The sequence below is a fragment of the Polyodon spathula genome, chromosome 24, assembly GCF_017654505.1.
Source record: "Polyodon spathula isolate WHYD16114869_AA chromosome 24, ASM1765450v1, whole genome shotgun sequence".
Lineage (NCBI taxonomy): Eukaryota > Metazoa > Chordata > Actinopteri > Acipenseriformes > Polyodontidae > Polyodon > Polyodon spathula.
Genome location: NC_054557.1, coordinates 7,844,027 through 7,870,319, shown reverse-complemented (window position 1 = coordinate 7,870,319; position 26,293 = coordinate 7,844,027). Strand labels below are relative to the sequence as shown.

The window sequence follows — 26,293 nt, the reverse complement described above, 5'->3', positions numbered from 1 at the left end:
TAAAAAAATAATAAAATAAACTATTTACAACATTGCCAATGCTTGCACATTAAAAATAATAGTAAAATAACTAAGAAAAAGTTACTACAATATTGTTGTCTAAAAATAAAATTACATACCAAAAATAGAAGCTAGTATGAAGGTAATGGAAAGGAAGCCCATGTCATTTAAACATCAGTGTAGCCAAATCGGCAGCAGTTGCACTCCATGCCTGTATAGCTGTCAGACGTGCCTTATTAATCCTGGCTGTGGAGCATTCCAAAAAAACAATGGGAGAGAGAACTCTTCCTTGAGTTCCTGGAACGTTCGAAGGCCTTTTCTGTTAAAAATATCTTTAAAACTATGCACACCGCTATTTGACCAGACAGGGTATATAAGAGGCTTACCTCCGGTCAGTAAATGATTATTATTCCAAATAGGAGACGAATGAGAAAACTTAAGTGGACTTCCCATAAATTTTTCCACATTGTACCAAGTTTTTAATGAAATAGCAACAATAGGGCCAAATTTGAAATTTAAGTTTTTCTTGGGAATGCCAGTAAATAATAAGTCCTGTAGTCTAGGTGGGGGAACTATAACTGCTTCCAAATTGCACCAGGCAACCTTTGAGTCTATGTTGGTCCATGTTTTTAAGGCTCTGACTTGAAAAGCCCAATAGTATAGTTTTAGATCAGGAAGAGACAATCCACCATTGGCCTTTGTGCGTTGCAGTACTGTTAGACGAATGCGGGGACATTTTTCATTCCAAATAAATTTAGATATAATAGAACTGGCTTCCTTACAAAAAGTAGGATATGGGGATAGGGGTAACATAGAAAATAAAAAAATAAAAAACTCTTGGTACTATGTTCATTTTAATCGTGGCTATCCTGCCTTGTAAAGATAAATGCAAGGGAGACCATCTCTGCAGGTCTTGTTTAATTTTGTCGAATAAAGTAGTGTAATTAACTTTTTTTATAAGTTGCAGAGAGGGGTGAATCTCTATTCCCAAATATGTACATTTATTATCAATTGGGATGGTAATAGGGAGTACTGCATTCTTTTCAGCTAGATTTAGAGGCATTAAAATTGATTTAGCCCAATTAATTTTATAACCAGATATACTGCCAAATTTAATAAATAGTGCTAGACAACGAGGAGTTGATTCTGAGATATTTGACAGATATAAAAGAATGTCATCTGCGTGAAGAGAAATGTAATGTTTTGAGTCTGTGGTTGTTATTGGAGAGATATCTGTACTTTGTCTAACAGCTTGAGCTAGCAGTTCCAACGATAGAGCAAATAGCAATGGGGAGAGAGGACATCCTTGACTTGTTCCCCGTTTGAAGTTTAAAAGGGGAGGATTGACAGCTACCAGTCATCACAGATGCCAAAGAATTGTTATGTAGTATTTGCACCATATGAATAAACCTGGACCAAATCCAAAACATTCCAAGACCAACCAGAGGTAGCGCCACTCAATTCAATCGAATGCCTTTTCCACATCCAGGGAAAAAACTGCACAAGATTCAGAGTGGAAGACAGCATCACAAATGACATGTAGTAATCTACGAATATTGTCAGAAGCTAGGTGCCCTCTCATGAAGCCTGTTTGATCAAAGTGGATCAAACTACCAATATATTCTTCTAATCTAGAAGCCATGACCTAAGCATAGAGCTTTGCATCCGTGCATATAAGGGAAATTGGATGATAACTGGAACATTCATTTGGATCTTTATTTTTTTTCAATAATAAGGCTGTATTTTGGTCCCTATGAAAAGAGCCTGTTTCAGTAGTGTAGTTTATAGAGTTCAATATAAGAGAACCAGCTATATCCCATATTGCTAGCATGAACTCAGGGGGGAGGCCATCTAAGCCCGGAGAGTTATGCTTGCATAGATTTAATTCCCTGTTTTAATTATTGTAAGGTAATAGGTGCATCAAGAAGTTTACTTAGATCAGGATCCAGTTTAGGTAGATTTAGTTCGCTTAGAAATTTTTTACAAGCAGCGTGATCTGTAGTGGTCTCTGATGTATATAATTTGGAATAGTATTCTTGAAATGTTTTATTAATTTCTTTAGGTTTTGTAACCAATACATTATTTACAGTTTTAATTGCGCTAATTGCTGCCAAACATTCATTATACTTTAGTCACAGAGCCAGTAATCTTTCCCCATGGTAATAATAATTTTGCTTGGTGCGATGAATGAGGAATTCTGCTCACGACAACGTCAGGGCTTTAAATTCAGTTTTGAGAATATTTAATTGTTTTGCTCTATCATCAGAAAAGGCCTGCTTCTGTCCTTTTCTCCAAAGTTTGAATTTGGGTTTCAAGGTTAATAATTTGTTTGTTTCTAGAGGTGTGTATATGGGAAGAAAATGCAGTGCAATTACCTCTCAGAAAACACTTAGTAACTGGCTAAAAACATGCCCACTGTTTCCTCCCTCACTCATGAATCATGCAGACTTCATTTTTCCATTTGTGCTATTGTAGATATTTCTATTTAAGCGTTAAGCAAGACTTGTTCACTTTTTCATATGGAAGATGCAATACATTCACCATATTTCAATTTCATGGCCCAGTATGTTATCTGATTTAATGTCCTAATTAAACAGTTTTTTCATTGATTCAATTTATGTATACTTCTGTATAGTTTAATTAGATTTTCCCTTGATTCATTTGGAAGTGAATAATAGTTTTATATATATATATATATATATATATATATATATATATATATATATATATATATATATATAGCATCTAGATCAGCAGTTAATCTGCTGCCATAGAAAAGAAATCCAGTTTTTCAATATCCGTAAAAAAAAATGATTGCATGTGCTTTTACTAAGCAACACAATGGCTGCTAAACCAGTTCTAATACGATTGCAAATCCTTTTTTTCATTTATTTGTGTTTAACATCTCAGAAAGGTCCTTTAAGCGATTGTTGCTAGCAAAAGAATTCCAAAAATGTAGTGTGCGCTTCCATTCATTATATAGGTCTGAAACGTGCAGCTTCAAGAGGCACATTTGTTACACTAAACATGTATGCCCAGTACTGCATTAGGTTAAAGAAATCTACGTTTGTAAACCACCATTTCAGAAAGTGTTGGTCATTCACCCACCTCTTTAAAAGCTTATTTCCTGTCATTGCCAACTAGCTGCTTCCTTAGTAACTGACATGCTTTCAGCCACAGACATGCAGTGACCACAGATATGCTAAGAGCAAGGCACGGCATCTTAGAACTATCTTCAACCTAATGTAGAAGCAGATGTTTTAAAATGAAAATACATGTCTGCTGTCACAGGTGTTTCTTACAAAACTCCACATTTTTTGACCTTTTATTATTATTATTATTATTATTATTATTATTATTATTATTATTATTATTATTATTATTATTATTATTATTATTTTGTTTTTTTCGTGATCACTTCATCATTAGTGCTTTGTGAAGAGTTTACGAAACACTTCTAAATCTGTTTCGATTTAGACAAAGCCAGTATGTTGTGTGCACAACGTCACGTGACACAGTGAGTTTGGAGAGTTGAATTCTCACGCACACCTGTAAACTTGAGAGTGCGTGTCACTTTTTCGGTCAGGGTGTCCTTGAAAATCGTCCCACGAACATTATTTATGGACGTAGGTAATTTCTATATATATATTATAATCTTATATATATATAATCTATATATAATATATATATAGATATTATATATAATAATATATATATATTATATATATATATTAATTTTAAAAAAAAACATTTTTAAAGGTTATATGCAAAAACCAGGACTGTATTCCTAATAAATTATTTCACATTTTTTAACTGCAGATTTACCAGATCCATGTGTGTGGGGGGGTCTGTATGGTAATGAAAAAGAAAAAAGCATCAGGGATCAAGAGCAACATACCACGTGTATTTGAAAATACTTTTCTTTGTTCTATTTCACTGTGCCAGCACACGTGTACAGTTGCACAACACCTGGAACTAATGGAAAGCACAGTATAACCTTAAATAAATATACTGTCACATTATTAAAAGCCTGCCTTATGCGGCTATGGCATCGGGTCAGCCTGACTGCAGCCCATTGCTCCGGAATTACAGCCCTCAGCTGGGTCAGTGAATTCATCACAACAGTACTGCTGGCCAAGGAAGATGACTAAAGTCCAACCAATCGCAGCCAACAAAGTTCAGGGAGTTCATGTGGTTTATTGTCCTCTACAATAAGGACAAAATAGACCAGGGGTCTCCAACCCTGGTCCTAGAGAGCCCCAATCCTGCAGGTTTTCTAGGTGTCTTTGCATTGTCAGTGGTTAAAGATCTGGAACACCTGTTAATCTTGACTAATTAAGCCAATAATTGGTGCAATTAAGTAACTGAGAGCTCGGCTGAAACGAAAACCAGAAGACCCTGTAGCTCTCCAGGACCAGGGTTGGAGACCCCTGGTCTATTTTGTCCTTATTGTAGAGGACAATTTTAAGCAATTTGAATAGTTCAAGCCACAGTATCTAAATCTTAATTTGAGCTACCTGGTGAAAATTGCTTTAAAATGTAATACAATAACTTGCTTGAAAGGTTGCTAAAATACAAAATCCCCAAATTCCTCCTTGTGATACAGTACACTCTTCCTTTATCATTTTATTTGATGAACTACAGCACTGTATCTGCTCAGTTGATACACAGCAGTTGGACACACTGCCTCTCTTTGTCTTGCAGGTCTCATAAATAGGGGCCAGCTTCATTACCTGCCTCCCCTGCCTTGGTGACTGTGAAGCATGCCGGTTACCAGGGAGCTTCCTCAATGAAACCACAGTGAACCAAACAAAATAAAAAGTAAGTAATGCTCAAGGTCTGTTGTGGTCTTTTAATAATGTTGCAATGTTACTTTTGGAACGGGCAAGTTGCTGTATAAAGCAAAGGTCACAGAATTATCATTACACTGCTCCAAATAATTCTGGGATTCCAAACATGTGTATACAGATCCTCATTGTTACTCATTTCCAATATGCACAATCAATGCAAGGGCTGTGTTGTTGTCTGTGGCGATCATGCACCACACTAAAGCATGGGTGTTGGAAAATCATGACCCCCTTTTCAAGCTTAGACTGAGTGTCAGATATTTGCATATTTTCTTGACCTGACACCTCACAAAATACCTGATTTACATTGTTAGGCATTATTTCAGTTTAGGGAAGTTTAAAAGATACCCAGAAAGCCTGCAGGATTGTGGCTGTCCAGGGCCAGGGTTGGCTACCCCTGTTCTATAGAATTGAGTGCTGTATGATATAAGCTGGTTTGGAACTTGTGTCACAAGAGGCTTTGATGCTGCTTTGCTCTTGAGTAACCCCATGTTTTTATAATGTATTGTGACCTAAAAAGTTACTCAGAATTATAATGTTGCTGGTATTTCATATGAGAAGGTTAGGCGGTTCCACAGTTTCTTCACATGAAGGTCAAAGAACCAGGCACTATTTGAATGACGTTCCATTGGTGGAGTTGTGTCTTCTGGTTGCGAGATTTATGAATGTCTCAACTGGGGCAGAAGTAAGTTCCTCACAGTGTATTTGTTTGCTCCGTCCTTCCTTTATACTGACAGCATTTTCTCGTGCCTTGTCGCAGTGTTTCCTTTGTAACTGACTGACTGGTATAAAGTTGGTGTTAATTTCAGTTCATGGTTTAGTTGCTCATCGTGTTCATGTAAAGCAGGATTATGGGATGCCAGTGCACCCCATCATCATACCAGAGTTTAGTTACACTCTCCATTAAGTGTCATCAGCAATACATTTAAAGCTTGCTATGATGTAATGACAGTTAATGATTTTTCCTAAATTGGGGTTATGACTATACTGTATATCAAATTATAAATTATAACTCTGCCATGTTTAGTATTTTCTTGTACATATTGTTTCGATACGATGTATGTAGCCAAATTCAAGAGGAGTTATTATCAGAATCCTTTTGCATGTGGTATAAAGTATGTCTGCCATTGCCTAGCTGCAGGTACTGCAAACCAGTATAGGTAGCAGTTGCTACCTTGTATACAAATTGCTGGTCAGGCATTTGAGCTGCAGTTCAGCTCAGCTTTTCCCAAGCAGATGTTTTTAAATAGTGATGCCAGTCATCATCCTGTGACCGATCTACGCAAGGAAGAAAAACCCCAAAACCTACAGGTTCATCAGTTTGCACACATCACATTTACAGTGTTAAATAGTCACTTCATTGGTAGATTTACTTCATCTTGCTAGATTTGAAATGTTTACAGTATTTTATAATCTAAATAATTTATAGGTAATTAATATTAAAGTTAGGATGTCCAAAAAAAAACCCAACAAAAACTATTTTGGGACTTTTGGGAAAATCATTTTAGAAAATGTATTTGACAAGCGAGAATTTAAAAAAAAGTTCTCGTGTCCTGCCATAGACACATGAAACAAAGGCTAGATCAGTCACAGTGTTTTTATATTAGTTAATTAGTTAAGCTCCGTCTTTAAAGCTACTTTGGCTGAGCTAGTCTTTGTTACAAATGTCTGTAACGGGTAACGAGAACTGTTTAGCAGAACTCAGGTAAAAGCACTTTGACACAGACTTTTCGAAAAAAAAAAACACAGCATTTGAGTAATTGCAATAAGCAAATGTTTATGCTCACAATGGGTGAGGTGTCAATTAACCTTTAGTTAGAGGAAAATGCTGAGGGGAGTTCAAATGCATGTAATCAGTAGGGCAAAGGTGGAACACACACTGTTCCGTTATTGAATGAACTGAACATTTCCACTGCAGTAAAAAGGCACTTGAATTTGTCCGCATTGGTCTAAATCAAGTATCGAAACTAGAACATTTTAAGTTTGAAAAACTGGGCTATTGGGGAAGATCTGTTATTTTGATTCGTAACCACCATGAACCCAATAATAATAAAAAGACGTTCTTGTCGTAAAGGATTTAGATTACATGCTTCTGTTTTAAAAGGAGGTAGCAAGTTTACATTTTTGCTATACTCCTGTAATCCCCTTTACTGACTGATATATCATATTCCTGCAGGCAAAAAATATAACAAGTATCTACGATTTTCCCTTTTAAGTATAAATTATAGACTCAGTTACTACTGTGTTGGAGTAAATATGAAGTCAAGCTATTTCACTGGAAATAATGAAATGTATAACAGTCCATGAGCCAGGAACCAAATTTTGGCCGATTGGTACCAAATGAAGAATTACTTTTCTAAAAGCTTATTATCGGTAGATTTTAAATATGTATGCTAGCCATCTATACCTTATAACTATTTGGTAGTAATTTGCCTCCAAACAGAAGAACCATTGAATAATATCAGAAGTTTTTGGTTGATGTGAGGGGTTTATACTTAAATCCAACTTTCTTATGCAATACGCATCAAGTCATTATTAACGATGCACCACTCTTCAGTTCAAAGGCCTGTGTCCACTGGCTCAATAATCAAATTGCTACAGTGATGGAATAGCATTATTTTTTTCTTTCAGTTTTGACCCTTTAAACATTAATGGTTGTGCCACATGAAATACGCACATTTCTGGACTGATCGAAGAAAATGATTATTATGCAAGTGATAGCATCCCTCTACACTTTTGACATTTTTCAAGTTAAGAACCATTATCTAACATGCACTAACACAAAAAGTTACTGATTGATATAGATTAATATACGTAACCAAACAGTTTTAACAAATTATATGATTTTCTGCATTAATATGCATTCAATACAAATGTCTTTTCAAAGTGTGTAAGTCCATTTTACATTTGCAGGGTCAGTTTTTAGTCAGATTCATCTTCACTATCCTCATCATCAGGTATATCCTGCGTTGAATCACCTTCATCAGCATCCATCATGTTGGTGCAGTATTGACTCCAAGATGACCTGAGCTGCAGAAGAGCCAGCTATCCATTTAATATCAAGCTTGCCACCCTCTCCTGCTGTCCATCTGTGGTTGTTCTGGGGAGCTGGCACATCTGGAGACTATGTCTCCATATGGCACTTTGGTAGTTGGCTCTCAGAGCATATTGGTAAAGACTATCTTCACATGGATGCAGCTGTCCTAATTCCACTGTCCCTTTCTTTGCGTGCCACAACTGGAAGTGGAGTTCATTCACATATAATAAATATGTTACTTCTGTCACTCCAGAAAGTATTTCATGTGGCACAACCATTAATGTTTGAAGGACCATCACTGTAGCAATTTGATTATTGAGTCAGTGGGCACAGGCCTTTGAGCCTGAAGAGTGGTGTATAGTTAATAATGATTTGATGCATGTTGCATAATATAGTCAGATTTAAGTATGAGTTGTCAACCCCGCACATCAACCAAAAACTTCGATATTGTTCGATAGTCCTTCTGTTTGGAAGCAAATTACTACCAAAAAGCTACAAGGTATAGATGTCCAGCATACATATTTGGAATCTACGGATAATATGCTTTTAGAAAAATGTTTCATTTGGTACCAATCGGCCAAAATTTGGGTCCTAGCACATACCAGTGCAAACTTCAAACCCGTGTAAATTGATAAAGCTGCTCATTTGTAATGTCCAGCATGCATTTCTAGCATTGGTTTACCATCCTTGCTCACTGGTATGAAGATCATTTGGTACCAGTTTTTGGTACCACCTACCCTGTCTGGCTGATGGACTATAAAGGCGTGTGTACCGAATTGTTAAGGACAGGCATACGTGTTATTTTCCCATAATGTTGCTAAGTTTTACCAGTTCAGCATATTAAGCCTAGGATTTTTATTGTGTTACCTCTATTCTTTTACAAAGTACCAAATCACAACAAGCAACAACTGTGAAACATCTACTGATTGGTCTGTGCATTTTATCATTAAATAATTACACACATATGTGCAGTGTTCGCATTAAATAATAATAATAATAATAATAAATAATAATAATAATAATAATAATAATAATAATAATAATAATAATTGTCATTTGTTTTTATAAAAGCTATGATAAAGATACCAGTGCCATAATGAAAATTCAATCACAGGGTAAATAGGCGAGGTAAAACTATAAGAAACGTAATAAATAGACTAATGTTTCGGCTGGTGTCTTCATACGTGTTTATGGAATGGTTCAAGATTGTTGAAACTATGTATAAATAGTCCAAATATGGTCTCTTTGTAAATATAGGCTAATTTAAGCACAATAACAGCCTCCTTCAGAAATCACCACCACCACTACAGTGACACTCCACCATCCTGGTAATTAGTTATGATTTATCATTTGAGCCGTCCAGCGTACAGAACTGTTAATGACTCCTCTCTTACTGTGACATGGATTCTGACTGTATCACAAAGTTTCCCAGATTATTAAAACATTTGTGAGAAGCTACTTGAACTAAATGTTTCTGTTTTTAACTCTTACGATAACAGCTTTGCGTGGTTAATACCAGCTGCTTGGCACAACGGAAGATTTCTGATAAAAAGTCCTGATTAATATTTTATTTTTTATGATGAACCTTTCCTTTGTCATGTATTCAGATCTGTGAGTAACAGTTTTACCAATTCCTTTAAAAGCCATTCAGTGGTGTCTTTGTTTTATTTTTAGTGGTGTATACATTTCCTTGATAAGAAAGGGGTTTTCAGATCTATGTTTCTGAAGTTAGTAGCTGGGTGTCTTCTAAGAATGGGCTGACTTTTCCTTTTAAGGTATTCATCTCGGCCCCAGCAGGGGCTGTACAGAGTGTCTTCTTTTAGAAGGCACATAAACCAAGGTCTTGTGGATTTCTAAGATCCCACGGCACTGTGTCTAACTAAGGTGAACAAGAGCCCTAACTCTCAATACAGATCAATGACTGGTATGACAATATTTTCCTTACATAAACTGGGCCGTAAATAATGCTAGCACCGTTCTATCTACCAGCAATGAGTCTTTATTTGATTCACAAGATGTGGGTGAATACTAGCAGGGAGTTAGAATTTCTGTGACACTTGTGTAGTATGTTTATGCACTGGATGGCATCTGTACACAGGATACAATATACTGGAATTTTTGGCAAATCATCAGCAGTAATTGGTTGATTTCTCATACATGATTTAGCATTAAATCTACAGCATTTGTTCCCTCAAAAGCTGCAACACCCTTTTTAAAATTAATTTGCACCATGTTTGCACATCTGCCTGCGATTTAGCAGACCGTAAAGACTGTTGTCAGACGAGCACTGGGTTTAGTTTTTATAACGATAGCGTTAGCACCGTTCATGAACCTTATTGTGGTTTTAGCTGTGCATTAGAACAGTGAAGTCAACTTTCACAACTATTCTTTATTTACTGCCAGTGTGCTTCTGCAAGATAAATATAGCCTGCTTGATAAGCCTAAGATATCCCCCTCCTCCACACAATTGTCCAGGAACCACAATAGTGATTTTTTTTTTTTTTTTTTTTGTTTCTATACAGCGCCTGTAAAGATAAGCTTTTTTGTTTTTGCTATCTATTACTGAACATCTGAGCATACCCAAAGCAACACGGATCTAGTCTCAGTAGAGTTTTGTTTTTAGCAAGACCCAAACTCTGAAGCCTGGCTACCCTCAGGGGTACTGTATAAGATCCTAACTCTGGAGCGTGGCTACCCACAGGGGTACTGTATAAGATCCTAACTCTGGAGCCTGGCTACCCACAGGGGTACTGTATAAGATCCTAACTCTGGAGCCTGGCTACCCGCAGGGGTACTGTATAAGATCCTAATTCTGAAGCCTGGCTACCCGCAGGGATACTGTATAAGATCCTAACTCTGGAGCCTGGCTACCCACAGGGGTACTGTATAAGATCCTAATTATGGAGTCTGGCTACCCGCAGGGGTAGTGTATAAGATCCTAACTCTGGAGCCTGGCTACCCACAAGGGTACTGTATAAGATCCTAACTCTGGAGCCTGGCTACCCGCAGGGGTAGTGTATAAGATCCTAACTCTGGAGTCTGGCTACCCGCAGGGGTAGTGTATAAGATCCTAACTCTGGAGCCTGGCTACCCACAAGGGTACTGTATAAGATCCTAATTATGGAGTCTGGTTACCCGCAGGGGTAGTGTATAAGATCCTAACTCTGGAGCCTGGCTACCCGCAGGGGTAGTGTATAAGATCCTAACTCTGGAGCCTGGCTACCCACAAGGGTACTGTATAAGATCCTAATTATGGAGTCTGGTTACCCGCAGGGGTACTGTATAAGATCCTAATTCTGGAGCCTGGCTACCCGCAGGGGTACTGTATAAGTTATTCTGTCTGGACACTTAAAGTCTTTTTACTAATGCAATCTGTAAAGTAATGTGCTGGCAGAAAGTGAATTGAGTTTCACAGAAATGAGCCTGAATTCTCAAATTGTCTGTCATTAATCCGATTTTTACCCACAACAATTTAATAGCAAAACTGTGGTGAGATATACACCTCCCTGCCCTCTGGGGGGAAAAAAAAAACGATATCTATAAACAGTATTGGGATCCGCTGGTGGAGATCTTACGAGACAGACTGAGGTTGTATTTGTATTTACACACTTTCAAGGGAAAGGGGAAGCCTGCATGGCCACAAAAAGAAAAAGTGTCTGTTATATCAACAAGGCGCTTCAAACAGTTTCCACGGGTTACAAAAACACAAAAGAGAAATGCTTTCAACCCCTAACAAAATAAAGATTGTCTTAACCAGACAAATATGCTCTCCTCTTACATCAGACTCCAATGAGGCTAAATAGACTGTCGGTTTATTCCTCTATCACAATATTCCTTATCATTCTCCCCCTTTTACCCTTACACGTTGGAGGTGACCCATCTGGAACAGATAAAAGCTGCCTGCGAACCTCGTACAAAAGAGCCGGGGTATTTTTGCACTTTTAGAGCTTGTAGCCTCATCTCACTGTCATGGGTCAAACACTGTGTAACAGTACCAGACCCAATATTTATACACATATTTGATCAAAGTTGAATAATAATGTTCTGAATGTTGTACTTTGTTCTGTTACTCTTAATAATAACAAAGTTGAATCCAGCATTGTGCCCTTATTTTTGCTGTGTGGAACTGACTACCATAAAACGACCTCATAATTATTATTAACTGGGTGACCTATTTGTATACCTAACTTAAATATAAAAAATAAAAGTATACCGAACTGTACACAGGAAAAAAAAATGCAAACAAGTTAGGACAGTTACCTACGATTCTGGGAATTCAAGATAGCAAATCTTTTTCACAATCTTCTCTGAACATTTTGAGGTCTTTCATCCCATTTCACTCAGGTCTGGCAGTGCTTAGGCAGACCTAGTTTTGGAATAATTTGACTGAACCACAATTTTCACCAAAGTAGCAAAATTGCTTTAAGATTGATATTTTATGCTTTGAGCATTGCAGGACCTCCTTGAAGGGTTCTTAAAATGGTTATAATTTCTACCATGTATTCATTCTAAAAAATATTGTAATGGTTTCAAAATGTTGGTGTTTTATTTTACTTCACTTTTTTTATGTTTTCTTTTTAGACAAGATACAGTGCATTAGAAAAAAACAAATCAAAGTCCTTACTAAACCATAAGTGCCATGGCAACCTTTTTCTCACCTACTGTACCTAGTAACTTTTTTTTTTTTTTTTACAAAGAAGCAACATGATATTTCACATGATAAAAGCTCAAAGTGATCTTATGATCTAGCTGTACTTCACCCTGATCAACCAGTTTAGGTATATATTTGTGTTACATTGTACTGTATAAACCAAAATGAGTATTAAAAAACTAGAATAAGCAAATAGTCTGTAAAGATTCTAATAATAGAATCTTTTTCAACACAAAGGAAAGAATGTAAAGCCACTGCCTGTGACGTTTCAGGCAGGAAACTCTAAATAACCTGCAGTATGATCATTATATTACCAACCAAAAGCCAAGCAGACATTTATTCTCTAATACAGGGTCTGAAGAGGTTGTTTTTCAAATGCCGCTGTAAAATTCAAAGTGACATAATGTTTTCCATTTTGTTAATGCATTATCTTATGCTTGAACTGTTATGCAAAAAAAAAAAAACCCCAAAAAAAAACCAGGTTGGAAAATCTTAAAAAAAAAAAAAAGAAAAAAGACGGCATTTGCATTTCATTTGCAGGTCTCAGTAGTTGCCTCAGAACATGCTTTTGGTTCCTAGGACATGAGTCATTATCACACACTAGCGGGATTGTTACTTTTCTCAGCTAGTGGATGGTACAAACTGCTGACAACAAGCTGCTCTATTCACAGCGCATCGCTCGGCACAAACGACTCACTCGACAAAGGAAGCTTTACTTCCTGCTGAGCACAGAGGGGTCATCAGTAAAGTCACTCATCTTTTTTTTTTCTTTCTATGGCTGCGTCACAGATATTCATGTCAGGGTTTTGGTTAACACATCCTGTCCTCTGCGGAGTGGACTGACCCAGCAGGTGCTTCCAGGTAAAGCTGAATTTTCTTGAGATGCCCAAGGGATATTTAGTCTGCATGTATTGGTGGATGGAACCTGTGCACAGGTAACACTAACATTTGAATAGTGGTAGGCAAGTGTGTGCATGCAACTGGTAACATCTAAGTAGAGTGCTATATTATCGATAGCATTGTGGTATATACGCGTGTTTTGAATGATCAGTTGATTTCATGCAGAGAGTTTAGGCTTCAGCCATAATTGGCAGTGGTGTCTCTTTTTATATTGGTTTGCACAACAGCGGATGCTAATATTTCATCTGTGTAAATGTTGTGTTGTGCTTTATATTTCTTTTCTAAGAAATCTCAAGCCACATTTTCAAAGCTTTTACTCCCATGTTTAACTATTTTTGAAAAGGAGAAAAGGTTTCATGTTAATGTTACAAAATATGAAACCAACAACTTGCTGCGTGACCTTGGATTATATTGTTTTATAGTTAAAAGTGTAGTCAAATTATATTTTTTTTCTCCTTTTAAAACAAATAGGAGTTAATATAAAAGACTGGTTTTCATGCTGTTTGCCTCTAGGGGAAAATAAAGGCCAGTATGATGAATATGAAAAAAAAGGATCACTGATAGTTGTTGTATGTTTTACCTTAACAAAAACTTAATTTTTGTATGTACTGTATAGTAGATGATTGTGCTGTTTCAAGTCTCAGGGTACCAGCAGCATACAGTATTTTCTACCGGAAAACATTTTTACAGCATAGGGGGAACTGCAGTATTTATAGCGTTTATTGATCAAAACCCCTGTTTATTTTATGAATAAGATAATGGGTCAAATCCTGTTGAAAATGGTTTCTTAAGCCTTCAGTAAATCATTATTCGAACTTGAATAATATTGACCTTTTAGGTACTTCAGGGTGATACAGGTGTATTTACTTTGACTTACTCTTGACTATTTTCTGACGATTGACAAGGCTTCGTGTCATTGTGTTCCACCTTTGTTTTTCATAGTTTTAACCATTTTTTATTTTATTTTTTTTTAATTATTAGGCTTTTCGTAATACATATTATTCTTTGTACAGGTGTGCTGTGCATAAGCCTTACGTCTCAATCCTGAATCTCATAAAAAACAACACTTTTTTTATGTTTAATACGTTTAGTTCCTATTATGTTTTTTGTGATTTATGATGTTACAACATTGTTTGTAGGAGTTCTCTTATTATAAGAGATGTCATTTTGCTCTGTTTGAACGAACAGAACCCACGTGGCATGAGATGACATCTTGTATATGATAGGAGACACCCCACACAAGATGTATTAACTTGAAGGGTTATCAGCAGTAGAAATGCCTCTTATGCTTGCTATAACAAAGCTTGAACTGTGAGGGGCATGCTTATTTGGCTCGTGTTAAAACGTAAAACTTTGGATAATAGAAACAAGCTGGAGTGAAAAAGTAGAGATTGCTCACTGTTGCATACTGTAGAATTCTTTTTAGGTTCAAATTGAAGATGGCTTTGGGACACTGCAGTTTTAAATTCTGGAGCAGTGCATCGATAACCAATGCTTAACAATCACTGTTATAATATATGGTTGATTTCCACAGGACACAGTATGTTTATATACAGATAAACGCACACACTATATCTAGTTCCTTAACTAAAATGAATGCTTCAATATTACAGATGAGAGATTAACAGCCTGGCGACGACTACAGGTTCTGCTGCAGGCCGGGCAGCACCTCTACATGATCACATGACTCTTGATATGGATGCGGTCCTGTCAGACTTTGTTCGGTCCACAGGGGCAGAACCTGGTCTGGCAAGAGACCTGCTGGAAGGTAAGCAATGTCTCCCAGGGGGGCTGGGGTGAGCTAATACTGGGTACACATCTGTCAGAGTCCCTGTTCATGTCATAGACCCCCTCAGTTAAACGCATTTCAGACATATTCTTTACACTAGTGATTTTCAGAGCTTCCTCAGTTTATATCCAATTTATGTCCCCAGGGCTATTGGCATGAATGAATCTGATAAGCAGGCTAGTAATGGTATGGTATTGTGTTGTGTGTTGGTTGGTGTCCAGCATGTTTCTTCTCTAGTGTCCTAGGTTTTATGTGCTTCAAAAGGTGGTTAAATGCAGCCCATTGGTATTTTAAGGGTACTATTACCCAGAGCATATGTTGCAGTAGCACAGCTGAGACCTACTTGTAATATTAGTTTCTATACATTGAGATTTAAACCTGTGTTACAAATTGGAAAGGTGTTTGTCAAGAGTTAGTAAGACCATAGCACCTCCCTCCGCTTAAAGAAGTCTGGGACAAGGAGAGATGCATTTGGAACGGGGGCCACGAAGGAGGATTCCTTTCCAGCAGGATGTTTTCCCGTTGCTTTCCAGTTCTATTACAATTACTGTACCGTTAGAGATTACTTTGTCACTTTGTGTGTGTTTCAAAACTGTAAACATGAACTCTTTAGACCCTGGGAAATGCCTATTTTGGGTAAGGTTAAAAATAAATGTATAAAAACCGAGAGTTTAACGGATTATGACCAAATTCAATCCGAAATGTAGGACTGTATAAACGTTTGGTGAGGAATCAAGGCAGTTATAATGTTCACCATGTAGAGTGTGATGGATGGATGGACTTTATGACACCATATACTGTGTCTGTTTTCATACTATCTCACACATTACAACTCTTACAACTTGAGCTCTGCTTAACTGAAAGTACCAGTTAACCAGACAGCTATGTAATGACCAGTGTGCACTGCAGCTACATCTTTAAAGGAACAGAATCAAATGCTACAACATTTTCTATACCGCTGCCTGCCTGACAGCTGCAAACTACAGAAAATAAGCACTGATGTCAAATGTTTCCCAATTACAGTGTTAAAGCCTGCTGGGGTTGTGGGTATATGGGGGCATCTGTCATTTTAATCAAACTTTTTTTCCATGAAAAAAATGAATTACCAGTAACATTCATTTACTGTGTTTTAAAGAACATCTTGTGTTTTTATTTTCACTGTAAATTCTTATGTCAAATTGCAGTAGGCCAGAGGCATCCTAAATCAGGTTGCGTAGGCTGATAATGTTTCTGTGATGACATTTCACCACTGTAGCTTACAGACGTGCTGCTCCTGCTGCATGATGTATAACTACCTATTTTTTTTTTTTTTTTTTTTTTATGCTAAAAATATTTCTTGGTGCACCTGTGGCCTAAGTATGTCCTTATACTCCAAGTGACATTCGAGGTATTGATGCTGCTGAGCAATACCATGCAGAGCGTGTTACTTGCACTTTGCTTTAATAAGATAGCTATTAAACTAAGTACATGCTGCTCATTTTCAGTACACACCACAGTGGCAGTGGCAACAGACAGGTTGCAATGATGTGTGTATTAGGTTATTGTCGATACCACAATCCATTGAAGGTCACGTCAGCAATGCCTCACAATTTTAAACAATGGATATTATGTTTAGTTTTACAGATTAGATTCCAATATTATTGTCATTGTCTCTCAGTTTTCATGGATATGCATCAGAAGTCCAATACATATGAAAGACTTGTGTTAATTAAGAAAGGCTTCTATGGTTATGGTTCATTTTTAAATGTGTTAGTGTATTAAAGCATAGTGACAGCATTGCAAAGCACAGGCTAGCATTGTAAAGCTCAGAAGTGTATGGTAAAGCATTTTACAAAGCATGGTAAACGCACCATGGGAAAAGCATAGAAAAGCGGCATTTTGTGATATGCTTTTCTAGATGTGGTGACTGTAGGTCATAGGGATACTAACCCTTGTAATGTTAATTGCATTAGATAACTGGCAGAGATAACTAGCGTTGGTGAATAAAAATTCTGTGTGAACTTTAGAGTGCTGTATCTAGTTATCCTATGCAATCAACGAGTCATTTTATAGCTTCTAATTATAGGAACTTCACAGCTTTATGTTCCTGTCTGAAATTCCTCATGCTCATTTGAAAAATGTTAGTGAGGCAATGTCCAGTTTGAGAAGTGGTCTACTCTATTTTCTATTTATATTCTTTCTGAACCTGCTTGTTCACTGTAGCTTGGGTCCAGAGTACCTGTCTTCCTGACCGGATTTGGCATTGCCATGAATTAGTGATGCAAATTAACTTCCATCCCCTGTGTAGGTCTATTAATGTGCAGTTTTGAATGAAATTGAAAGATCGCATTAATAACACTTTTTAGGTTTTTCTGTTATTAAGATGGTACCCATTTTAGAACTGTTGTTGTATATTTAAATTGTACTGTGCTGTATATTACGTGTATAGGTGCTTTATAATGATCTATTATATTGTATTAATTTCAGTTAATATTAATATTAAAAAATGAAAGTTAGTTTAAGTAAACAAGTGTTTTAGTCAAACCCTTTAAGGCAATAAACTATGACCCTTCAGTCCATTGATTTACACACCATGGGGTAGATTAAGTATAGGCGCAGTGCAAATAATTGCATATGAAAAAATTCAAATTGCATTGTGGCCAGGCAACTATTTTGCACTGCGCCCTATGTAAGCTCAAGAGCAATGCAAATTACTCCATGCACAAATAATGAGCTGCAATCATGATAATGAGGGTTTCAATGAGCGCATTGGTCTATTTAGCAGCCACACTTGCAACCTAGAGGTGACTGAGTTAGGAGTACAGAAAGCAGCAGGTGCTGTATGATGTTTGTGGAGCATGTAAAAATATGTCAGACTAAGAGCAGCAAAGTCCTCTTGGCACACAGAAAAGAAAACACAAGTTTTCTGAGAAGAAGCTGAAAGTCCTTACAGCTGAGATCAGTCAGCATGAAATGGAGTTGTTTGGAAAAGCCTCAGTCAACATCATTATGCAGGTGATTGTGCATTTGCTACATGCGCATTTCTTTTGTAATGCCATGAGAATTGGTCATCCAATTGCAGTGAATCTTGGGATGGACACACATTAGCAGTAGTATCCTTAGGAAATTATCTGTATTGGCCTGCCCTTTTCAGCATGACTTCCAGAAATGTGATTAGCAATCTGGAAAAGGTGGATTGGGCTATCCCTCCAGACATTCCAACTGTGGTTTGAAAGGAACCAGAGGCTAAGTAGTGCAGAGAACACAGCACTTTCACATGTGCGGGGATAGTGGTCCCTAGATTGCAGCTGGGGTCTAGCTCATCTCTCAGTTCAGCTATTAGGAGTAGGATGACCTGCGGAGCGAGACGATAACACTTCAGCACTGCATCCTCCACCATCCCAAACAAAGTGACCGAATATTTGGGGTCTTCTTTGTCTTGCACTTCTCCTCTGAATGCGTTCCTGCCTCTCGTGAACAAGAGCTAAGTGTTGCCGCATCAGGAAGTGTACCACAGCAGACACCCTCAGGCCTGCAGGTGTGTGCCTTTATACAGCTCTTAGCTCTTGCTTATACAATGGTTTGCACCTTGTAAGAAGAGGTGTAACATTTTTGAAGGGTCAGCAATTGCCTTAGTGCTAGGAAAAATCCTTACATCACATTGTAATGTTTTGCGCCCGCTCAGTATCCAGATCCCACCCAATTCCATGCTCTTTTCTTCATTTGACTGCATTTCAATATAATTTTAATGGAATTAATGATGGCAGTGTGCAAATTTGATAACGGGTGCAGAACGGCAGGTGGACACCATTCTTTACATACGCTGCATTTTTAGCGGCCATGAAAATCAGATTTAACGGCTGCTAAATACAATTTACGGCCACATTATGAGGGTTTTGCACCTGCAAATCACTTTCTGCTTATCCTTACGTCTACCCTAACCCTAACATCTACCCTAACCCCAACTATTACATCTACCTCCATATCTCACAATGAGCTTGGATCTGGTGTTGCACAGTTAATGTCAGTAGAAGATTTGATGAATGGTTTGGAAACAAATTCTTTCCCCAATGCCCAGCAGGAACATGATACTCAAGTGCTGTCGTGGCCATTAAAATCAGGTTTGCTGCAATTCACAGCACAATCAAATGAAAACATTGTTTAATAACAAAAAAGATTAGATTAAATTGCAATTAAATACATGCAAAACTACCTTTTATGAGTATTTGTGGTTGGATCCAACAGTTATTTATTCTCATTTTCCTATTCATTTTCGTATTTGGCACCTCCTGAGTTTCTGTTTATGTAAAATGCGAGTACATGTATTCTATAGGTGTCTTTTTCTACAGTTAGAAAGCTAGCCTAAAGTCAGAAACATTTTTCTGCAATACAGGGAACACACGGTTTGAACTTGTATCATCATACCATGCAACGACTTCTCAAATGTGCTTTACAATAAAATACAATCTGACTGCTTGGTAAGCCCAAAGAGTCATCACATATTAGACTGTGGCTTTTGTAGACGAAAGAGCCAGCACCATCTGGTGATATGACAATACACCTGTGCATTATATGCGCTGCCATGCAGAATGATTGCACAAAATATAAATTAAAAGGGGAAAATGCTTTTTGAAGCTACTTTATCTTTAAAAGCCATGCGATCAGTACTTTAAGAATACAGGAAATAAGGGTGTGTTTTTGGCACATGATAACTTGAATGAGTGTAGAATACAAATCATGTGGATGGAATACAATGCATGTTGGTGGAAGTTTCAGTGCTCGAGAAACCAATTGATTTTTGGGAATGATAACCCAGGAGAAAGATCAGGTCAGGGCTGGGCTGGGCTGTACAGTTGTAAAGTGTCACTTGCTGTGGTACTGTGGCTTAGTGCTCTACTCAAAAAGTAAATAAATAATCGCTGTTTAATGCAGCTAGGGCATCAGTCTGGCAAACCACAATTAGGATATTTGGTTGCTCATGGAAAACCTGAACCAGTGCCAAACATGCACCCATAATGTAATCAAAGGCAATCTTGATTGAGAAGAATGCAGTGTGACTGCTTTCATTTGGATTGTAACCATTGAAAATCTACAGTTCAGGTGTAATCAAACCCTTCCTTTCTTTACACAAACTTCTGTCCAATTTAAGCTCCATGTTATTTACTCTTTGTGACGGACAATGGGCGATTGTGCATTTGCTACATGCGCATTTCTTTTGTAATGCCATGAGAATTGGTCATCCAATTGCAGTGAATCTTGGGATCGACACACATTAGCATTTGTTCTTGACAGTATTAGAATATGGGTCATGATGTCATGAAAAATTGGTTGGGCTTATTGAAGGATAAATCTTAGTGTCTTTTGTGGCTGTCAACACAAAGCACACACTGTCACCATGTAGCTGAATGTAATTACAGCACGGTTCTTAAAAGCATTCGATTCCTAGGCATTTAGTGCAAAAAGTCACCATGTGTTTTTTGTGCTCCAATTCCCTCTATTAGCAGGATGGGGATTCCAATATAATAGCCTTTTGCTATACATAGTAAACATTGACATATGCCTCCTCCTGTACCTGCTGTCTGGACCAGGTGTCCTTTTTAATTGGGTCCTAAGTGTTCCTTTTTTCACACCCTGGAAGCAGCTGTTGTAAAACCGCTCCATTTAATATTTATTAACAAAAAAAAAAGTTACGTGAAAAAGATTATTTTTAACAGAAAGGAAATCTAATGAGATGGTTTCTGTTTCTAAGTTGCATTTGAAATGTTAATATTGGCTTCTTTATGTAAGCTACCCCATGAGAATTGGTATTTCAGTACCTGTGGAATTGCTGCTTTTGGCTGATCCTTTTTAAAATGTGATACTTCTAAAATTCCTGTTCTCAAATGGACATTAATGTCCATATTGGAAACAACACTTGACGGAGAGCTTCCATCACCATAAGCCAGACTGTCATACTCTCACCAGATTTATGACAGTGGTTTTATAAATCGGACATTCCCATATATTTTCTCAAAATCCTTTTTGATATGCTGCCTTGAATAAGTGTGTTACACTCTGAACTGCAGCACTGTGTCTGCCTAAGAAAGGGCTGACAGTTCACTATACCAGTTAGCAAGAGGGTTGGGAGATATGTATTCTCAATTCTTGTGTATTCTTGTGTCATTGTTTTTCATAAAGAAGAGCAAGAGTACATACCTGCCATAGAATTTCAATTGGACCGTGAGGTGTATACAGCTATGGCCAACAGTTTTTGAATTTTAGGACCGAGACATAATTAACAAAAAATAACTACATGAACATAATTTAGATCTTTTTATTTAACATCATGTGATCCAAGAAACTACAAAATGATTGCAAAAGTGTACTGGAAGCCATATTAGTATTACAGTATTTCATGTTAGAGTTTGGAATGTCACATTTTTAATTGCCAGTTTTTCATTAAGTATATGGAAAACTTCCAAGTGGTATGTAATTCAATATGTTAATGTAATGTTATTCAGCAGGTTTTATTCAACCTTACCTTCCAGACAGATGACTAGCTTGCTCCATGCAGCTGTTTTTAAGAGGTACAGTGACTCAGAGTTATTTAATCCACCCTTGCTGGGTTGTGGTGTATGGGTTGGGCTTACTTATTCCCTATTTTAATAACCTGATGACCCTGAATAAATAATTGTCCCCTTTTCAAATATATACAAGTGTTTTTTTTATTTGTTCCATGTGATAATGTGATCATTTTAACTGACCCCACCTACTCTAACTTTGTAGAGAAGTTGAGGTAGGTGCAATCGGTCAGGTAGAAAGTGCTTGTCTGCATTCGTGGCTTTAGAGCTTTTAACCTCTTCTTATCTCACCATCAGGGGGCAGGACAGAATCCATAATGGCAGTGTATCACAAAACAGACAGGTAAAAACAGATTCAGAGGTGAAAGGTGAAAGATCAATAAAATGACAATTTAATCTACATTTACTTTAGGATTAGCATCTTGTAAAATAATTTCCTGTGAACAAAACATCAATCACCCTGTACATTCACATTAAAACCTTTTAGCAAGGGCTGTACATACAGTACAGCTCTCTCGATGACTGTGAAACTGACAGTGTTATTTCATAATGTTAAATTGTATCCTGCCATGATTTATGGTTTGTGGTTTCCCAAGCCTCTAAAGATTTACTGCAGTTAAAGGCAAATGGCTGGATAAGAATCAATAGGGCTATACGAGAACATAAACACTACACCTCACATGCTATTGTACTCCAAATGAAAGTGAAAGTGAGCAGCTCCTGTACCCTCTTTACCCGTGTGAATAGTGGTTGATTCCATAGTGCCAAGAGGTTTTGTTTAATGATGCAGGCCTTGTGGTAATGCATTAATGTATCATTGTTTTGCTCACCAGATTCATGGGCCTCTATTAGTCAGATATTTAGAGCCACATCAGGGCATCAATAGCACGCTTTCACAGAATTATTTATTGCAGATTAATAAATTATAGATAAACGGTTAATAATCAAAAGAGCATCTAAATCCTCCACCATACATGTATTTATTTATTTATTTATGTATGTATTTATTTATTTAACATGCATTTACTTTAAGCACATACCTACAATAAGTACTGGAAGAGGAATGGGAAGTAAACTTGCACATAAAGTGTTCGATAATTCACATCTAAAAGCATAGAAAAGTAACAGAAAATGATGAATATACAGGTTTCCAAGGGTCAAATAATCGGACTGTCTCCCTGCTTGATATCTTGGTTGGTGCTATGGCTCTGTGACTCTGTTGTGAAAGCTTGGAAGGTAGAAGCACCAGCAATGCTGAATTTGTTGGGTGAACTTGACTTTGACCTATCCAAAATGGTTGACTGACCTTGATTGCTTAAAAACTTTCTTTCAGGTCTTTGTTGAGTGATAACTCTTCGTGCAAATGTCTGTTAGATGGAGGTGACCTGACTGACATCACTGACTTGCCATACTGTAGCTCCTCACAAACTGTAGTGGATTACAAGAGCATCAAGTGGGTCAGTAGGGAGCTGCAGGGATCAGCACTAAAAAGTTACTCTGACTTCGGCAATTGAGAGTAGTCATTGGGGCACACCACTGATGGATGCTAGTTGTGTAACCTTAACCTTCTGAGCCAATATTAGGTGGCATGGTGTCTGCTAAGAAACTAGCCATTTTTAATCATATATTCAAGTAATGAGTCCAAGAGTCAGTTTATATAGAATTGTACATTCAGTCCTGTAGACAAAGAAGGAAAATATTGTCAGCCGTTTGACATTAAGCTGTTCTTTCTCACAGAGCTCTCTTCCATGGTTAGGTAGAAAAAAGAAAGAGCCATCAAGCATTCCTCTTTTTGATGGATCCAACCACTACTGTCAGATTCTTTTAGGGACCGAGTCCTAATTCACAGAGGACATTACTCTCTAGGTTAATGCTCCACTGATTTTCAAACACCTCAATCAATGACAGTTAATGTTTAGTATTATATATATATTATAATATATATATATATAATATAATATATATATATATATATATATATATAATATATATGACTTTATCACTTGTTTAAGTCACTTGCTACTAGAATTAATATATTCCATGGACTTATTTTTATTCTAACCAGCGCACTTGTTTGTTGTCATAGCGATGGCCAGATAAAGTACAGTAGTCACAGGTTGTTACATTACAAATGTGCGCTTGCCTAAAGCATGTGAGTTTTTGGGCAAGTGTACAGAAGTATATATTTCTTAAACTAGTATGAGAGCAAGTCTTGGAAATAGAAAGGTTTAAAAAGGATACAGAAAGCTGTCTTATGAACTTTTTGTTATTGCAGTCCTTTTGTAGGAATTGTATTTCCTGAGAGCAGAGTAAGGCTTCAAAATGTCCGCTTCAGACAGCACAACACATTAAATGTTGTACTCCACATTAAATAATGTACTCCAAACTGTCTCTAAGTAAGCAGCAGGAATTCAAGAAACCATCTACTGGGAAGTGGAAAAGTAATGACCTTATTGTTCTGTTGTTCTAGCATTTTCATTTCTGAAGGCAAATATTGTAAGGTTCTGGGTATTGAGCCTACACCTGAAATAATAAACCGTGAAAGGAAGGCTAGCTTGCTAGTGAAAAGAACCAGATTGAGAGGACTGAAGAGTGAAGTCTTCTGATTATCACTGTAGCAAATATTAACCAGGCAGTAGCGATTGGTTCACTGTCTGACAATAAGGTACCCAATAGTGAAGACCCCCCCAAGACTCATTTACACAGATCCCAGGAACTCACTGGGTGCCTGGGCAGTACGAGCCACTGTAGTGTGGTGGGAAGAAATCGCCCCAGCGGTTTTGTTTACCCTCATACGCAGAGCCAATGCAGTGCTCCCTGTGGAATCCCCAGTGAATACAGGTGAGCCACTCTGGGACCCTCAAGTGTTTCTCAGTAGCACATTCCTCTATCAGTTGAGGAATAGGCTGTCTTTAAAGTTTGGAATAACTTGGAATAGTGGGGTTGTGCATTAAATCAGTTTAATGCCTTCTTGCTTGAGCATTGGAACAGTAATAAAGAAAAAGCTTCTAAATCACAAAATGCTAAGCACTCTTGTGATGAAATTGCAGGTCAGGTTTGGAATATTACACAAACCAGCATGAAATCAGCCCAACCTAAGAAAACTGACTTGGCCTTCTTCCAAGGCAGTGGTCATTATTTATTTCTTGTTTCAAGAGGAGCAGTGCACTTGATAATTAACTACTTCCACAAAGCTCCTGCAGCGCAGGCAATAACGAATGGTTGTCGTGCTGCAGCAAAATGTTGCTTGGTCTAAACTCATAACTGTAAACATTGATTTTTGTGTTGACCTTTGTCTGAACACGCTAAGGAATAAGTATTCACCTAATTTCTGAAGCAGTTCAATTCCAAATCAGAGTTTACAGGCAGGGGCTATTTTTTAATGTTACAGTAACAGTGTGCCCTTGGTTTAAGTAATTAAAATGTAACCTGCCTGTGACCTCATCACCTGTATCTTGGTACAAAATCCTTCTCCACACAACAAAAAACACCCCATCTATTTTAGGAGCTACAGTACTTTTCACACAGAAATCCAGTATGTTATATTTGTAATGTATATGTTACAGCATTGATGTTATGATTTCAGTATTTTGAGTATATTGTTCCGGGAATCAGTGCTGTTTTTTTTTTTTAATATTTTGTTGACAAATTATGTGTTCCTACTGAAACATTTAATCATCTGCATGACTGAATAAATGACCGGAGCTGCTGCTGCCATCTAATCAACACGCCAATGCACGTTAATAGAATGACTAATTGTGATGATTAAAGGTATCAGGAGATTATTAATCAGTAATTGGTTTAATTAAGCAGACTACATGACCACCTTGCAGTTGGAGGAATGAAGTGCAGCCTAAGAAAGCAGGTTGTGTGAAATGCAGGGCCCTACTTATGTGATAAGCCAGTGTAGAGAAGCATTCGATGATGACTGTTAAAAAGAGGTGTTCTTTTTACTGAGGTGTTTTGAACTGTATTTCTAAAACATAAAACTAAAAGATTAAAAAAAAAAGGATAATAAGAAAGAAGCCCTTTTCTGTCACCACTAAATGTATTTTGTAGACATTTCATTTTACCCTGCTGATCTGTTTTTGTGAATAATATCTGGTCTTATGTTTGTTCAGTTGTCTGTCTCTCACCATATGTAAAGTGTGCTTTCTTCACTTATTATACTTAACACACAGGTGACAGGATTTGTTTCTCAGTGTTGCTCTTTCTATCCTTGCTATGCAAGCTGTGGATCAGCAGATATACAGGTTAAAAAAAAAACAAAAAAAAACAAACAAACACGCACACAAAATGGCATCATCTATTGTCGTTCCTTCCAACGACATACATTTGAATTGTCAACTCTTGGCAGGTTTATTAGGTATAAGGCATGTTCTCCCTGGATTGCTTGTTTACTTTGAATGCTGTAGTTTATTTAAGATCAAATCCGCCCACCAATGATGCACTTGTACCCTGATGGCGATGGCTACTTTCAAGATGGTAATGCCCCCAGCCACCGTGGCAGAATTGTGGTTGAATGGTTTG

General features: G+C 37.3%; 1 protein-coding gene across 1 annotated transcript in view; it reads left to right on the top strand.

Annotated features, from left to right (window-relative positions):
* Positions 1-26,293, top strand: part of otud7a (OTU deubiquitinase 7A) — a 114,088-nt gene that overhangs the window by 48,938 nt on the left and 38,857 nt on the right. The window contains exons 3-4 of the mRNA XM_041226697.1: positions 4,705-4,821; positions 15,049-15,203. Of these exons, the coding sequence (XP_041082631.1) occupies positions 15,119-15,203 (85 nt within the window). The 5' untranslated portion in view covers positions 4,705-4,821; positions 15,049-15,118. The remainder of the gene's footprint in view (positions 1-4,704; positions 4,822-15,048; positions 15,204-26,293) is intronic.